At 48.0% G+C, this 18277-nt stretch overlaps 1 protein-coding gene across 2 annotated transcripts in view; it reads left to right on the top strand.

The window, feature by feature from the left end:
* The first annotated feature begins 364 nt into the window (after window positions 1-364).
* Window positions 365-18277, top strand: part of WNT5B (Wnt family member 5B) — a 113480-nt gene continuing 95567 nt past the window's right edge. For both annotated transcript variants that reach the window (XM_019711327.2, XM_019711328.2), the window contains exon 1: window positions 365-891. In XM_019711327.2, coding sequence (XP_019566886.1) covers window positions 886-891 — 6 coding nt within the window. In that variant the 5' untranslated portion in view covers window positions 365-885. The remainder of the gene's footprint in view (window positions 892-18277) is intronic.

The following is an 18277-nucleotide window of genomic DNA, read 5'->3' as shown; positions in this document are numbered from 1 at the left end:
AGTTCGGGAGCAGAAGGAGGTGGGTGCGCTTGGCCGAGGAGGGGGCTGGGCGGCGTGCATCGGGGGCGGGGGCTCCCCATTCGCACCTCCAGTCGAGGCTCAGGCCGCTCCGCGGAAGGGCCGAGGGAGAAGGCGAGTCCGCCGGGGCGGCGGGGCAGGTGCGGAGGTCACGGTCCCAGCGCCTGGGAGGAGCCCAGGGTGCGGTGTGGGGGTCGCGGGCTCGCGGATGGGAAGGAGAGAGCGGGGCCCGCGCGGCCGCCAGGGGCGGGGAACAGGCGCGGGGGCGGGGCGGACGCGGCGGGGCGGAGGCGGCGGGGCCCGGGATCCGCTCGCCCGGCGCCCGCCCTGCACTCCGAGCCGAGCCGCGGCTGCCGCCCGCCCGCAGCCGACTTGGGCCGAAACTTCTTGGGGTCCCGCGCTCCACAGAAGAGCGCGCAGCCCAGCGACGACCGACGGCGGGGCCCGAGCCCGGCGCCCTGGGCCCAGGGCCTCCCTCTGCGCGGCGCGGGCTCCGCACGCGACTTCCCCGCGGGCCGAGCGCGGGGTCCCGGGCGCCGAGCAGGGAGCCCTCCCGGCGGCAGGGGCGAGCGCGGACTCCGAGGGCCGGGGCCGCCCGGGCGGGGCAACGCGCTCCCGCGGAGGCTGGCCCAGCACCTGGGGGCCGGCAGACGCCTCGGCGGGACCCCCAGAGCGGAGCGCGCCCGGCCGCGGATGAAGAGTCCGGTGCGGCGGCCCGAGCGGCCCGCGCTCTGAGAGGAGCGGGCAGGGCCCCCCGCCGCTCCCAGGCTCCCGCCCGGCGCGCCTCCGCCCGCCGTGGCCCCCCGCGGACCCAGCGCAGCCGTCGCTGGAGGAACCGGAGCCCGCGGGCCTGACAAGCGGCGGGACATGCAGGTAAGCGCCCGGCTGTCCACTGCGGGAAAGGGGCGCTCGCGGGCCGTCGCCGCCCCCGGACCCTGGCCTCGCTGCCTGGAGGCGCCCCTCCTCGGCTCGGCCTCCGAAACTTCCTAGAGCTTCCCGGTTCCCGCCCCCTCGGCGCCCGCGGGCCGACTGGGTTTGGGAGCCGCGGGGGCTCGGTCCCCGGGAGCGGGACCCTGCTCTCTGCGAGGAGACTTGGTGGAGCTGGTTGGGAGCGGGGTCCTCAGCGCCGGCCGCAGCCCCGTCAGGTGGGGGGCAGGGAGCGCTGAAGGGGAAGGGGATCCCCCGCCCCCGGCCGCGAACAAAGCTGGGGCTGCTGCTGCCTCCAGCCAGTGTGCGGCGCGCGGGGCGCGCTCCGGCCGCCGGCAGGTAGCGTACAGTTTCCTCGCCCTTCCCGACCGCTCGGGCGCTCGCAGTTCTCTGTCCCCGAGGGTTGGGCGACCAAGGAGGTGACCAGGGAGCTGCCTCTCTCGGCCGTGCTCAAGAATTGCCCCGGGGCCCTGCCTGCTCCTGTCCGAGAAGCGTGAGCCCCTCCGAGCTTCTCGCTCACATTTCCTGGCTTGGTCAGGCCCAGCTGGAATCCTCTGCTAGCGGTCCGCCCTGCATCAGCCAGACGGCAGGACTCCATCTGAATTATTGTAACCCCATAGCAGTGTTAGTCTGGTGCCTGAATGCCTGCCTGAGCCCGGAGCAGGTCAAGCCCCGAGTGGGGTTCCAAGTTTTCAGTTTTCTTTCATTGCTCCTCTGCTCCTTATGCTCATCCGTCCCTGCCTTGGGAGAAGTGGGAAGTGACCTTTCTCCATCTTCTCGAGGATCCTCATGGATATTTAACCATGCACTCTAGTCAGACCCACCTTTCCTAGATATTTTCATCCTGCAAATCCCTGTGAGAGGTCGTTCAGTTTGGGGCATAACTGATTCTGTTTACAGAGAGGGAAGCTGAGGTGGCTGTGGCCTGGGGTGGGTTGCTCAGCTGTGAATGGGGGACTTGCTCTCCACTTTTTCCCGGACCTTCTAAGCTGCTTTTACCACCTAGCCACGTTGGCAGCAGCTTTCATTTACTACCATCCTGGGCAGAGTTTCAGCCTGGTACCTGGAAGAGAAAAGCTCAGGATCATGTTACCAATCCCCTGAACTGCTCTGGTCACCAAGAATGTGCCCACTTGACAGAGCTGGGATGGGACATCTGTGCCATGCCATCAGTATGGGTGCAGAAACCTCTGGGTCAGTGGGGCAGTGTCACACACCCGGCCACACATCAGCACTTGTGTATACACATGGGTGGCTGGCCCTAAGGCAGCACAGGGCTGCGAGAGCAGTGAGCACACCCTTAGAAAACCCAAGGACCCTTTCCTGGTGTCTGCCGCTCCTGCTGCTATCTGATTGACATGTGGGGTTTATGTATGAAAGGCAAGACTGTCAGCCCTAGACATGGGTGGTTGGGTACCGGCCCGAGTCTGTGCCCATACGCCTGTCCAGGTGTACACACACAAGTCCTGGCAAACACCAACCCATGAGAGGCTGAGTGGTGGTTTTCCTCCATTTCAAAATAGTGTCTGTTGTCTCTGACAGGAAAGGTCTGTGGCTATAAATAGCAAGAAGCAGGTGTGTCTCCTCCCAAGGACCAGCGACGCTGACAGACCTCTTTGCGTCCTTGTGAGAAGAGCGATGTATCCAGGCTCTCCGTGGTGCTGTCAGGCCCAGCAGCCCAGGGAAAGAGGCAGGTGTAAAGACAGGTCTGTCCCCTGCAAGGCCCAGGTAGGGCTGACACCAGGGTAGGAGGTGAATGCAGCAAAGGGACATAAGGAGACAATGTGTGGATAAATAGCTAAGGGGAGCCTCAAGCAACAGCTCCTCTTCTTGTCCTGAAGAAAATTGGACAGTGGGTGTGTGACACACTGTGGGGTCTGCCAGCCAGGGGAAGGGGAGCCACCCATGGCTTTCCTAGTTTTCCAGGCTATGATTTCTTATGTGTATGAGTATGTGAGGCAGGGTATGTGTACGGGTGTTTGCACAGGCTGTCTGAAACCAGTCCTCTCTGTAGTACATTTGGTGGTTGTAATATCTCCAAGGGTGTCTTTATGCGCTTGAAGCAACCCTTTTCTAAAACATTTTCTATCCCAAAAGCTTAAGTTAGAGCAGGGGTGTCCAAACTGCGGCCCGCAGTCCATTGTTAATTGGCCCGCAGCAAATTCCAAAAATATATTTAGTTTACTTAAATAAACCAGGTGAGGCAATACGTACTTCACCTCGAGTGAGTGGCCCGGCTGTTTGTGTATTTTACCGCATATGGCCCTTGGTGAAATCGTTGAAAAAAGTTTGGACACCCCTGAGTTAGAGGGATATTGCCAAATTGCTGGGAGCCATATGCTGTGAAATGGAAAAACCTGGGATTGTCTTCACCTGCTTATTTCACCCTTCTCTTACTCTAGTGACAGCTGAAAGATTTTGTGTTTGCACTTCTTCAAGAGGGCAGAAGACCAGTGTTAGCCTGTTCTAATTTTTACTTCTAGGATAGTTCTGCTGGTTTCTGGTTTGCCATGGCTTGGCATCTCTAGCAGGGGAGGAACTTTTTATGTGAAGTGATAGTCCTTGCCTTCTGTGAAATAAAAACCAGTGTCCACAAAAGCTTTCCTGTTCACTCTCCTGATTTTGTTCTCCCTAGCGCCCTTTCCAACTGCCTGTCATTTATCTCCCGAACCTTCTAAACAGGTCTTCAGACTCCACCTGAACACAATCCTCAGGGGTTGTGGTGGAGGTGGTTTTTATAACTCCTTCAGGTCTCTCGAGACTCCTAAGAGCCATCGATATAAAAATCCCCTAGTGAGGCGAGAATGTGGGGGCTCCCCACCCTCACCTCAGGGCATCCTTCTCTTGTTTTCTATGGAGTGTCTTCAAACTGCATCCAGAAGTCCAGAAAAATCCAGCAGACAGGTTGGGAATAGATACTGTGATAAAGATGACAAGACCTGATAGTGTTTCATATGAGCCACCTTTTAAAGTAAAAATAACCTTCTACCCGTCTCTGAGGAGCAGTCGGTCCTCTTCCCTGGCCAATATGTCGGTGGTGTCCCCAAAGCCAACTTGTCCCTACAGCGGATGTGCTGCTTGGTACAGTTCTGGCTGGACTTGCCCTTCAGTGAGAAGAGCAGGTGATGGCCCTGCCCCTACCAGGCCCTCTCCACCCAGCAGCTCTGTTTACCTGGCTAAATTTAAACCTCCGCCCCCTCCATCCCAGTCTGACCCGTTAGCTCGCTGTCTGGCCACCAGGCTGGCTGCTGTGGTAGCATTTCCTGAGTTCTTTGTCCCTGCGGTTGCAGTTGCGTCTTTTTGTGCTGCATGAACCCTCTTCTAGACTTTCTAAAGTTGGTCTCTCTGTTCCCTGCTTCTCCACCCATATGGTGTTCTCAACTCTTTATCCTCCTGGGTGATTTGGAAACTGGCTGGGGTCGGGGTGGGGTGGGGGTATGACTGTCCCCTGACCCTCTAAAAACCATGCACAAGGTTTCAGGAAATCTAGACTCAGGCTGCCATGCTGACTATAATCATTACCCAGCCCAGTCCGTGGCTGGGGCTCCCCCCTGAGCAAGTACAGCACTGGCTGGCAGCAGTGCAGCCCTTTAGGGCACAGGGGTTTTCTCAGAATTTTTTTTTGCATCCCAAAATCTCCAAACCTCTTAAAGAACTAACTCATCCTGCATGTATGTATATCCTGTTCTTTGCATCACCATCTTTTCTTGAGGTTTTCTCCAGGGAGGTTTATAGGCGTGGGAGGGGGTGCATTGTAGCTTCTCCTTGGGGTCTCAGTTGTCTCTTCTATAAAGTGAGGACCGTGGATTAGGTTCTGCTAGAGGCTCCTTTCAGGCTCCAGTTCTAACATTCTGTCGTTTTTAAATAGCTTTAGCTGGCTCAGTTTTGGAAATCCCTCTGCTGTGGACCAGGCCTGGGGGTGGGGAAGCAGCCAATCAGAGGAGGTGCGTTCCCACCGGAGGGGCGGGGCTCCAGCCCTGCTGCTTTCACAGAGTTACTGTTTCACAAATCGTGGGCTTGCAGGCAGGGTTTGTGGTCAAGCTGGAGGCTCAGGTTGTGCTCCTGGCTTTGGGCGCTGGCCTGGCAGGGGCCTCTGTGGTTAGCCAGCCTCCTGAGGATTACGGCAAGACTCTGTCTCCAACTTCGGGTGACTTCAGGACTGCTGCCTGAGTTCCGGGGGGGAGGCACCCAAAATCTGTTCATAAACCGGTTTCTAGTTCTCTCTCCTCTACAGCTTCCTTGAATCCAGAAATGCTAACTCCTCAAAGATTAGTCTCCTCTGACTAATTGATAAAGGGTCAGGAGTGGATTTCCCGAGGTCTGGGAAATGATAGCTGTGCTTAAATTAGAAAAGGCATTGGGATTAAAAGTTCTTGGTTTACAAACTTTAGCCTCCAAAGGTCACTTTAGAATGATCTGGAATGTTCAATCAGTAGCTTTGCTATGAGTCCTGCTGGGGGAGAAAAAAAAAATGGTAACAAAGCTTTTCTAACACTGGTGCCGTGTAATTCTGCTGGCTGCTGAGCCTTACTCTGCCCTCAGAAGGGAGCCGGGCTTTGAGGCCAGCAGGGGAGCAGCCCGAGCTCTGGGCTCAGTCACTGCTGCTGGGCCTGCACGTACGGCGTCTCCTGGGCCTGCACGTACGGCATCTCCTGGGTCTGCACCCACCCAGTCTTTCTCCAGCAGATACCCAGACATGATAGGACATTGTCATTGCTGTGGGACCTGCAGTACAGGTGAGTCCTTTCCTAAACTCACCTCTCAGAGTATATATCTCACCCATATTCATTGAGAAGTTTCCCCTGGGAAAATTTGAGCAATAAATTAACTAAATATTTCATACAAATCTTATTTAAAGTATAAGAGCTGCAATCAAAGTATTAAACCTTTAAAGAGATTTTTGTATATAAATTTAGAACTAGAAAATGCTGTATTGCTCTCAGAAACAGGAGCTGGTGAATAGGGGAAGGGTTCTAGATTGTACTAGCCAGATAATCCCTGCGACAAGAGGCTGTGGGGAGCTACGAGAGCAGAGGCTAGGACTTCAGCCAGACTGCCTAGGTGTGAACACCAGCACTTGGGAGCCAGCTCTGCAACCTTATGGCAGCTTACCTGACTTCTCTGTGCCTCAGTTTCCTCACCTGTAAAATGGAAATAGTAACTTTGTACTTCTGTCATACCGCTGCTGAGATAGGAGGTGGTGAGCATTAGTGTACGGAAAGCACTAAAGCTGGACTTCGCGGGGCTGAAGATGCGTTAGCTATTAGGGCGCTGGTGATGAGGGTCCAATGGCAGTGCAGTTAGAGCTCTTGGCCCCTGCCGTGGACTTGCTCCACATTTACAGATGGAGGCTGCTTTAGATGGGACATGAACAGCACACCCACTGCTTATGTTAGCATGTGCTGTCAGTTCTCGAAGGAAATGACTCTCGTGAACACCCACCATGTCCAATCAGGCATAGATGTCATTTTGATCATTACACGCATGGGAATCGAGAGTCCCAGTTGTGGAATGACCATTGATGGGAGAGGACAAATGTTCAGGGTTGGCTGTCACGAAGGGAAGGAAAAGTGGGACACTGTCAACAGGAGAGTTAGATTCTGATCTGGTCCTGTAGGGTTGAGGGTTGAACAAGTCCCTGGCTGAGAGGGAAGGGGTCTTGCTCACCCCATCTCAGTGGAGCTGTTTTAACTAAGCAGATGCCGATACATTACCTGTGTTTGGAAACCACGCAAAATCTTGATATGTTGTATTTTCTTATTGTTAAAAAGGTAACCTCTGTAAAATCAAATCTAAAATAAGCTTTAGATATAAAGAGAAAGAACAGATTTGAGAGTTTTCCTTTTTCCTCTAGGCCAGGTCTGTCTGCCAGGGCGAGAAGGGAAAACTATCAGGTTCTCACCTGCAGCTGCCCCCAGGCACCAAGCAGGTCATCCAACGGGTGAGGGAAGAGGAGAGGGTTTATAATGCAATGGTGAGTAGAGGACAGCTCCCTGTGGCAAACTTGCATTCCCACCTAAAGGCATTGGAATTCAAACACTTAAAACTCACTGAGTCAGCTCTACCAAACTCCTCTGCTGGCTTGATGCTGACGGAGGCCGTCCTCAGGCTGACAAGCCAGGACCCACTTGCTTTCCCAGGTATAGGCCCTTCTACAGAATGAGGGTGACACCTCATCTGGGAGTTATAGCGGGTCCTTTAACTTGCCAAAGTCCAGGGACTACCTGCCTCAGCCGTGCTCCTAACCTCACCTCCCAGTGTTTCTTTCAGAGGTGTCAGGTATGGAGTTCTTCACATGGGGCTTCCTACAGATTTTGTGTATCATTCTTGATATTACAGGGAGTTTCCACACTTCCCAGAGAACACCCTCCGTACCTCTACTGCAACTTAAAATACAACCCAGACCCCTCGCCTTGGTCTCACGTGGGTGTACATGATGCTGTGTGAGCAGCTGTCTCTGTCCCGCCCCACAGCTCCTGCCCCTCTTCGTGCTAGAGGCTCCGCCCTCCCTTACAGGTCTCAGCCTCAAAGAGGCCCTGCTGTGCAGAAATGCTGCCAGCCCCCAGGCACTCTCTGCTCCTGTGTGTTTCCTCTGGAGCACTTACCACCCTCTGTAACTCTCTGTAGTTATTAGTTCTTGTTAAATTTCTTCTTCACATCTGTCTTATTCTCCTCTGCATCTTCAGAACAAAACTGTCTGAACACTGCCTGAGCTTGAAAGGTGCTAGCTAAGTATCTGATACTGTTGTTCTTAGGGCAGTGAATTTTGTAATTATGTAGCATGTTCCTTGCTAGAAGGAGGCCTGTTTTGCCTAATAAGTATGCCATCCTTAATGATTTTCTGTTAATAATTGAATTAGACATCTAACAAATAATTGATCCAGACATGTCCCAGGTGCTGGAAATATAAGGCAGAGTTCCTGAACTTAAGTAGCTTTTGTTCTGGTAACTTCTCCTATAGACAGATGTCAAGTGTGCAGTATTCCAAATCCTCTCAAGTCTTGTGTCTTCCCATAGCCTGTGTGTAAGACCCATCTCGGGACCGTGCACGCCGCGGCAGCTTTGGGATGCCGTGCAGAGCACAAGTGCAGGAAGAACAGGCAGCCGGAGGAGGCTGTCCGGGCCCAGAGTAGACCCAAGAGAGGAAGTGCTCACCTGCCCTGCTCAGGCTGCACACTTGGCTCCTCTGAGGGGCACCTGGAACATTCCTCCATGCTGCCATCACCATCAGGGTATTTTCCTTCTGTGTGTGACCAGATGGAGAGCTGGCGAAGGAAGAAACTGGACGAGGAGTTCCCTGAGCGCTTTGTCCCCAGAGCCTCGCATTCCAGGCACACAGCCCTCCCCCTTCCAGACTACTGGCACCATCTGGAAGTTACTGGAACTCACCCCTTTGGTCCCAGGTTGCCAAGCACACGTATCTACTAAAGCCCTATTGAATATAATTTGAAAAGAGCTGATGGGAAAGGATCTCCATTTTGCCGTGGGCAGTTGCGTCCTTGCCTCATCTGTGGTCACTTTCCTCACCTGCTGCCAGGACGCTGTCCTCTCCTGGTTTCCCTTCTCCCTCACTGCAGCAGCTTTCCTTTCTTCCCTCAGAATTCTGCTCTTTTCCAGGTACCTTTGATGGCTGTCCATAGCTGTGCTCTTGCTAATCTCACACTTTCATCGCTTGCCTGCTCCTTGCCCTTGACCTTCAGACGGGCACATCCGATTGCTTAAGCAGCATCTTCTCTAGGAGCTCTAAAAGGCATCCCGCTGGCCCTTCTGACCTTTTCCCTTAAACTTGCTCTTTGCACAGCTTTCTCTGTCTCATCCTTCTACTAGTTGCTCATGCCGTAAACCCTGCAGTCATTCTTAATTCGTTCATTTCTCTCTCTCTCTCTCTCTCTCTCTCTCTCTCTCTCTCTCTCTCTCTCTCTCTCTCTCCCTCTCCCCCCCCCCCCCCCCGCCCCACATCCCGTCCATCAGTGAATCTTGCCAAGTCTACTTTCAGACAATTCCCGACCACTGGCCACTTCTCCCCTCGTCCACTCCTCTCCTCCTGGCTCATTCCACCAGCATTTCTCCCTGGAATAACACTAGAGGCCCCCTACCTGCTCTCTGCGCTTTAGTCGGCTGTAGCGATCCTATTGAAGCAGGTCAGGTCACGTCACTTTTTCCCTCAGAGCCCTCCAGTGACCTTCCATCTCACGCAGGAAAAGGCAGGCCTTAGAGTGGCTTACTGGCCTGGCTGATCTGGTCCCTCTGCGATCTCATCGGGTCTCCTTCCCTGTAGCAGGCTGGCCTTCTGCTCGTCTGTGAGCCCACCAGGCACGCTTCTGCCTCGGGCTTGCATCTTGCCTTTTGTCCGCCCCTGCCCTGCTCTCCATGTCCCTTCCTCAGACATCAAATGTCACCCCAGGGAGGTCTTCTGTGACTTCCCTATATAGATTGCAACCCTCCCACCTGCTCCTGAGCCGCCTTCTCTGCTGTATTTTTCTCCATAGCACATATTTTTTATATTTTACTTATTTACTCTTTTGCCTGCTTCTTCTTACTAGAATATAAACACCACGAGGGCAGGGATTTTTGTCTGTTCCATTCACAATGCCTGACACATAGTGGGTACAGGATTGAATGAATGAAGGACAGGTTTTTGTGTGTCCACATGAACGAGTGTAACAGTAGCAGGGTAGCCCTTCCTCTGCTCCGTAGCTCCGTAACCTTCTTCCCCTCCCTCTCAGCAGACTGCAGAGCTGGGGCAGCTGGTGAGAATGGCCCTAGGACAGACCTCTGTTGAAATTAGGACACGTTCACAGAAGAACATTACATTTTTCCATCTTTTTACATTCATATTTTCATTGAAAAATATGAAGAAAAATAATTCCAAGTTAGAGATGACCATTAGTAATATTTTGGTGCATTCCTTTCCAGTCTTTTCTGCACATATATGTACAAACACACATGTATTTTCAGACACGTGTATGTTTCTGACACATTTGCCCTCCTTCTGGGTGGTCATCCCTTGAGGGCAAGGACCATGCCTGTCCTGATAATCTTAGTGCCTCTCAGGCCTGGTGTATAGCGGGGGCACATAGCGGTAGGGTAAAGGAGCGAATGAACAGTGCGGAAAGGAGCTGTAGTCTGTGCAGACAGAGCAAGTCCCACTGTTTCTTTGCCTTTTTGGTTCATGAGCCACGTGGTGACTATAACATTTACCACTTTTGTTTTCTTACGGTTCTAAAACTGTTTCTAAACCTTGCACTGTTGATTCTTTTGTGCTCGATGGTTCTTTGTGCGAAGGCTGTCCTGTGCATGGAGCCCATCCCTGACCTCCACCTGCCAGGTGCCAGCAACACCCGCCTCCCGGTGATGGAGCCAAACAGTGGCGAGACAATACCGCACGCCCCGTGGGGGCAGTATTGCCCCTGGTTGAGGACAACTGTTCTAAAGTGTCTCTACTTTTTTCCTGACATTCTTGCCTTCTTTTCGTTTCCCCTAAATCCTTTGGAACTAGTAGCCATTTCACATCCTGTTTCTGTGCTGCGGTACGAGTGTGAGCTCTTATGCATCAGACGTGGATTCTGGCCCCAGCTTTCTGGCCAGCCGTTTGTCCCTGGTCCAGGCCCCACGAGGGCATCTCCCACCCTGCTCCCAGACAACCACGCTGTTGCTCTAGGTTCCCCTCCTGCTCAAAATGCGTGAGTGACTCCTCGTTTCCCTGCTGAATTCACATACATACCATCTTTACTCGGGGTTCAGTACCCTTCCAATTCTAGCCTACCTTTCCAGACTTCTCCTACTGTTGCCCTCTGCTGCAGCCAAACCAGCAGTCCCGCTTCCTAATGTTGCCTCATGCATTTACTCCTCACAGACTCCTTCCCCCTTCCTTCTCTTCCTGCTCATACCCACTTGCCCTTCAAGGTGCAGCTCAGACGCCACCTCCCAGGTCTCCTCCATCACACGATCTCTCTATGGCTGGGAGCTGGTTCCCCAATGGACTATCACAGTTCCGAGGATACTCGTTATGATGGCCCTTTGCGTACTTTGTTTCTTAGTGTAGTTATTTGTGTTCACCTCTTATCTTCACCGCTAGCTACGTGGCTGGTTAAGCTGTCTTCTCAGGTAGATTTTAGATGAATCCCTACGTGCAGCTAGGACTGTACCAGGAAATCACCTCTAATCAGCAGCCATCCTACGGATTAGATGGTTTCCCAAATGGAGTGAGGTGTCCTGTAGCAGAAGGGGTTTTTGTTATTTACTATGAAGTTTAAGTCCATCAGCCTTCCAGACTTCTATTTAGCCTAGCAGTGATTTTCAAGCTTTTAGAAGCCTCTGTGCACCATGCTTTGTGTCCCCTGTCCAGTAGAAAGCATGTGGCCTTTGGGGACAGATGGGCTTGGCTTTGTATCCTGATTCAGCCGTGCACAACTCGATTAACCTTACCCCAGCTGTTTAGCTTTTCTGAGCCCCCAGTTTTTCATCTTTTAAACAGGCATAATAATGCCTAACGCATAAGGTTATGTTGAGAAGTCACTGTGACTGTTTATATGAATTGGGGCAATTCTTGCACATGGTATATACTCGGTCAGTGTTAGCGCCCTTCTTTCACTCTTCACCAAAAAAGATGAAAGTGTCAAAAAATTGTCACCTTGATGCTCCAAGTACTTGCTCAGAGTTTGGTCCAAAAGAACTGAGTGTTTGGAGCATTTGAGGTCTTGCTTCTGACATATGAGATCTGACAGTTAGGTTCACGAGCTTGCCGTCGTGCGCTGACATGGGCAGCGCTGAGCAAACAGCCCAGTAAGCTTTCATAACCCTGGTATATCAGTGCCTCACAGCTGTGTTCCTGTCGACGTGTGGTGTTGTCTTGCTGAGGGCGTTCATTGTTGTGAGTTTTTGTGTGCTGTCGCGGGAATATCTGAGCTTGAATTAGAGGAACAAACAAACATTAAATTTCTTGTTAAACTTGGCAAGAGTGGAAGTGAAATCAGGGACATGTTAGTCCAAGTTTATGGGGATAATGCAATGAAGAAAACGGCAGTGTACAAATGGATTAAACGTTTTTCTGAGGGGAGAGAATGCATCACTGATGAAGAGAGGTCAGGGCGGCCAGTAACGAGCAGAACTAATGAAAACATTGCAAAAATTCATCAAATTGTGCATCAAAATTGTTAGCTGACTGTGAGAAGCATAGCAGACCAAGTAAACATTGATAGAGAAACAGTTAGGGAAATCTTAACTGAAAATCTTGGCATGAGAAAGGTGTGTGCAAAAAACAGTCCTGAAGGAGCTCACCAATGAACAAAAGCAAAGGAGAGTTGAAGTTTGCCAGGAACTTTTGGAGAAGCAAGACGATGTTTTGGGCCATGTTATCACTGGTGATGAAACATGGGTGTGCCAATGGGTGTGACAGCAAAGTGTCAAAGTGCACAATAGAAGTCAGCCAGTTCTCCACAACCAAAAAAGTTCCATCAGTCCAAATCAAGAGTCATAACGATGTCGCTAACCTTTTTTGACATCAGAGGGATTATTCATTATGAATTTGTGCCAACTGGACAAACAGTTAACCAAGTTTACTATTTGGAAGTGCTAAAAAGGCTGTGAAAAAGTTAGATGAAAATGACCTGAACTTTTTGCCAACAATTCATGGCTCTTGCATCACGACAATGCACCAGCTCACAGGGCACTGTCTGTGGGGAGTTTTTAGCCAGTAAACAAATAACTGCACTGGAACACCCTCCCTACTCACCTGATCTGGCCCCCAATGACTTCTTTCTTTACCTGAAGATAAAGGAAGTATTGAAAGGAAGAGGACATCAGGGTAATATGATGACAGCTCTGATGGCCATTCCAGAAAGTTCCAAAATTGCTTTGAAGGGTGGACTAGGCACTAGCGTCGGTGCATAGCTTCCCAAGGGGAGTACTTTGAAGGTGATTGTAGTGATATTTAGCAGTGAGGTATGTAGCACTTTTTCTAGGATGAGTTCGCGAACTTAACTGTTAGACCTCATGTATCATCAGTTTGGCTCAAATAAACTCTTAAACAAAAGTTTTAGGAAAGGAACTGTGTGTTTTATAATTTGGTTTGTTTTGACATTGAGGAGACAAAGGATACCTGGAAATTCACTTGTATGACAGCTGCTTTTACCAAGGAGCTGTTGAGAGCTTAGCACTTTCTGGCTCTTGGGATTTTCCTTGACGGGCCCAATATGAAAGTTGTGGATGGCAGAAGTGGTGTGCGCTCATCTTTGTTCCTGTCCTCCCACTAACAGTCCCAGCGGTCAGCATCGTTACTACTAGTTAATACTGATAGATTAATAAGCTAGTGACTTCTAAGTTTGTAACTCCCAGCTGAAGAAAACTGGTCTTGAATTACCATATTTCATTAATACTAAGACACATTTTAACATATCTGAGATCAGGATGCATCTTAAAATCGATATGTCATTGTTTAAGTGGGATTACTTTTCTTTCTTAGTGGCATAAAATAATGGTGCATTTTAGAATCAATAGCATCTTAAGTTTGGTGAAATAAGATAATGTCAATGGTTACTGTTTACTAAGATGACTTGTCATTTCCTGATGTGTACCTTGGGGTTCCCTTGGAAATGTGCTTCTGTTGTTTTGTAAACTAGAGTATTTAGAGTTTTGCCTTCTAGTTGAACATCTATTGACCAAGAGGGGAAGTTGAGATAGGAAATTCTAGGCAAAGAGCAGATGTCCCAGGGACCCTGGACTCTGGCGCTGGAGGGTGCGCAGCCTCCGTGTGCTCACTGGCCAATCGGAAGTCTAGGGTTACTGCCCCTCAGTTCCCAGCGGCCGTGGGCAACACACACCGTGCACACGTCTCCCTTTCCTCATTTGTAAATGGGTTCACGATTAGCCACCCCCACTTTGGGGTTGTTGTAGGATTAAGTGCAACAGTATGTCTGAAAGGGGTTTGTCGCCCATGTAAGGTACTGCTTCTACTTGTCGGCTGCGCAGAGTGGACGTGTGGCCTAGAGACTATGTAAGTCCACTGACAAAACACAGCCCCGGTGACTCAACAGTGATTCATGTGTGGTACTTTTCTTCTTACTTCTCTCTCTCTAGGAGAGAGTCTTTAGAAACTTGGTAGAAGCTAGTCTGGTAAAGTGAAGTAGTATTCCCAGAGGATCAAGAAGTTACATCCTATAACTAGAGTCTGAGCTTTTTTATTTTCCTGGTTTACTGCCTTCACATTGGAACAGATAAAATATCAGTACCATTAGCACAAATACCTTTATCATAAAAGAGTAAGTCTAATCTCTTATGTGCAGTGCTCAAGAAATCACGTTCTGCAGCCCAGTCAGTGCTGGCTCAGTCCTGGCCCCAAAACTTACCAGCAGGGTGACCCGCCACGGAGGTGACCTTGAGCAAATTACCCAAACTCTCTGGACCTCAGTTTCCTCATCTGTTAAAATCCTCCAAGGGTCATTGTGAGGATAAATGAAATGCATGCAAAGCGTTTAGAGGGCTTTACACATGGAAAACACCCAGTAGATGTTTGCTTTAATTATGTTTCTAAACAACCACAGAAAGTGCTGTTGTGCGATTGCCAGACTCGTTCTCCTGACATAATCAAAAGCTTGGTTATGTCTGGAAAGAAGGGGTAGAATTGGTGTTATTTTCACATGTAAGCATGGCGTTAATAAACTATACAAACATGTCAGGTCAGCAGTAATCCGACCTCAGTAACGCTGCACTTCCAGATATATGGTTTGTGTACGATAACCAAATTAAGAGGATCCTGGTCAAAACCTTACCAGACAGCTTTTAAATATTTCCTTACAAGTGAGATTATTGGAATTCACTGTTAACCATCCCATGTGTTGAGGAAGAGCCTTCAGTGGCTTTTATGCTTAAAAGCCTGGGAGGCCTGCTTCTGACAAAATACCATTAATTTGCTTCCACAATCTGTTTGCATTTGGGGGTTAGGGAAAGTCTTAGCAGTGTCAAAATTCATAAGCTTCATATATTCTGCCCTCTATTTCTTCACGCGCTGCCCTGTATTGCCACAGCTGAGTGGTGGGGATGCTACTTACTTTTTCTTTTTAATCAACTTTATTGAAGTATGGTTTGCATACAATGAAATTGTAAGTGTACAGTACAATAAATTTGGGCAAGTATATACACCCATGCAACCACTACCCAAATCAAGATATTGCTACTTCCCTAGAAAGTCCCCTGCTCCCCCTTACAATCTCTACATACTCCTCCGCCCAACTCAGTCAACTACTGGTCTGATTTGTCATCCTACATTAGTTTTATCTGTTTTAGAATTTCACATAAATAGAATTATACTGGAATTCTTAGGTTTTTTTCTTTCAGCTCTTGGGGGTCCAGCTTCATTGGTTCAGCACAATATCTGTGAGATTTTTTCCATGTTGCTGAGGTATCAGTATTTCATTCCTTTTTATTGCTGAGTAGTGTGCCATTGAACAAATATGCTACAGTTTGGTTATTCACTTTTGATGGACATTTGAGTTATTCTAGGTTTTGGTTAATATGACAATCGCTGTCTTTTAATTAGGATGTTTAGTCTATTTACATTTAATATCATCTTTTAACTTATTGTTTTGAAATCATTTTAGACTTACAGAAATATTGCAAAAATAGTTCAGAGAATTTCTGTATGTATAACCTTCCCTAGTGGGAACACTTTACAACAGAAAGTTGACATTGTTACAATTTTAAATAATTCGCAGATTTTATTCCAATTTCACCAATTTTCCCGTCTTTTTCTGTTCCCAAATCCAATCCATTATATCACATTAAATTTAGTTGTCATGTCTCCTTAGTCTCCTCCAGTCAGTGACACTTTCTCAGTGTCTCTTTTGTCTTTTATGACCTTGACACTTTTGATGTGTATGTGTATGGAATGCTCCTCCCTCAGTTTGGGCTTGTTTGATGTTTTCTCATGATTAGATAGTGGTTGTGTATTTCTGGCAAGAATACTACGGAAGTGATCGTGTGTCCTTCTCAATGTGTCATATCAGGGGATACACGATGTTGCTGTTTCTTACTACTGCTGATGTTAACTTTTGATCAGTTAGTGTAACTTTTGATATTGGATTGGTTAAAGTCTACCATACTGGTATTTGTTTTCCATTCATCCTCTCCCCTGCTGTGTGTGTGTGTGTGTGTGTGTGTGTGTGTGTGTGTGTGTGTGATTGCTTGCTCTAGGGCTAACTGTGTTCATCCTCAACTAATCAGGGTCTATTTAGAGTAACTCTTCATAGTCACATTGTAGCTCTCCGCAGTCCATACTTTACAAATGTGACAACAAACGTACAACAGTATAAGTCCATTCACCTGCTGTCATGCCTTAGTATGTTGTCATATCTTTCCTACATGTGCTATAAACCCTCTTACAGAGTTAGCACTTTTGCTTTAAACAATCAGTTGTCTTTTAAGTAAATTATGAGAAGAAAGAAAAGAGTCTTTTATACTTACCCTTGTTTACCGGTTCAGGTGCTCTTCATTCTTTCCTAAGTCCCGTTTCCAACTTGAACGATAGCCCTTTAGCCTTCCTTTGAGTGCAGGTCTGTTGGTGGATTCTCTCACCTTTCATTTACCCGAGAATGTCTTTATTTCATCCTTGTTTTTGAAGGGTATTTTTACTGGATATAAAATTTGGTTATTTTTCTTTGAGCACTTTAAAAGGGGTGTTCATTGTGTTCTGTCCTTTAGTTGTTGATGAGAAGTCACCTGTCTTTTTATAAACATTTGTTCCCTGTACATGACGTCTCCCCAGCCCCACAATTCGCACTGCTTTTAGGCTTCTGCTTTATGTTGCAGCAGTCTGACTGTGATGTGCTAAGCTCTGGTCCTTTTTGTGTTTAACCTTCTTGGAGTCTGGTGAGCTTCTTAAATCTATAAGGTAGTGGTTTTCATCAAATTTCAGAAATTTTTGGTCATAATATTCTTCAAATATTTTATCTGCCTCATTCTCATCCTGTTATCCTGATGTGTGTTTTTTTTTAATTTTATTGAGGTAGCATTGGTTAATAACATTATGTAATTTTCCGATATACAAGATTATAATTCAACATCTGTGTACTCTATCGTGGGTTCCCCACCCAAAGTCTAGTCTCTTTCCATTATCATATATTTGATCCCCTTTATCCGCTTTACCCTCCTCCCACTCTGCTGCTCTGGAAACCAGCATTTGTTGTCTGTATCTAGGTGTTTATTTTTGTTAGTTACTTTTTGTCTTATATTCCACATATAAGTGAAATATATCCTGATATTTTCATTACATTTATATTAGGCTTATTGATATTGTCACTCAGGTTCCTAAAATTTCGTTCATTTTTCTTTAATCCTGTCTTTCTCTCTGTTCTTCAGATTAGATAATTTTTATTGATGTGTCTTAATGTTCACTGACTCTTCCTTCTGCCATCTCCAATTTGCTGTTAAGATTATTCAGTGAAGTTTTCATTTTCGTTATTGCACTTTTTAGTTCTTAAGTTTTCATTTGGTTCTTTATGTAGTTTCCATTTTTCTCCTGAGAGTCTCTATTTCCACAATAAGACCATGTTTTTTAAGTTATTTGAACATAGTTTCCTTTAATGACTTAAATGTAATTATAACAGCTATCTCAGAGTCTTTTTCAGCTAAGTTCAGTATCTAAGCCACATCAAATTTAATTTATTTTGAATATGTTTCTCAACATTTCTCTATTTTAATTTTTTGTCTAGTGAGTTTTGATTGAATGGTAGGCATTGTGATAATATGTTCTCTGAAGTGTGTTGATTCTTGTTTGGGCAGACAGTTAAATGACTGGCTGATCACTTTGTGCTGGTGTGGGCTCAGTGTGACTTCTTTAGCATGGATCTGTAGAAAGCACAAACTTTAACTTGGCAGGACTCAAACACTAACTCCCCCTTTCCTGCAGATCCTGTTAGGGCTTGGTTTTACATTTTATTAGATTGGGTCTAGAAGAGGTCTTGCTCAAGGACGTGGTCTTTAGACCTAAGCCATGTCTCAGCTGGATTCCAGGGATGTTAACTACCACTTACTTTTTAAAAAATATCTGACAGTTTTATTGAGTTTTACAATTCACCCACTTTTTAGTGTGTAATTCAGTAGTTTTTAGTATAGTCACAGAATGGTGCAATCATCACCACAATCAATTTTAGAACATTTTCATCCCCCCAAAGAAACCCTGTACCTATTAGCAGCCATTCCATTTCCCCCCCAACCTCTCTACCAGCCTTAGGCAACTGCTAATCTACTCTGTCTCTGTAGAGTTGCCTGTTCTGGACATTTTCTAAAAATGGAATCATACAATAAATATGTGGTGTTTTGTACTGGCTCCTTTCAC

This window comes from Rhinolophus sinicus, linkage group LG02 (assembly GCF_036562045.2).
Source record: "Rhinolophus sinicus isolate RSC01 linkage group LG02, ASM3656204v1, whole genome shotgun sequence".
NCBI lineage: Eukaryota > Metazoa > Chordata > Mammalia > Chiroptera > Rhinolophidae > Rhinolophus > Rhinolophus sinicus.
The sequence above is the reverse complement of the archived record's forward strand: the minus strand, read 5'-3'. Positions and strand labels throughout refer to the sequence as shown.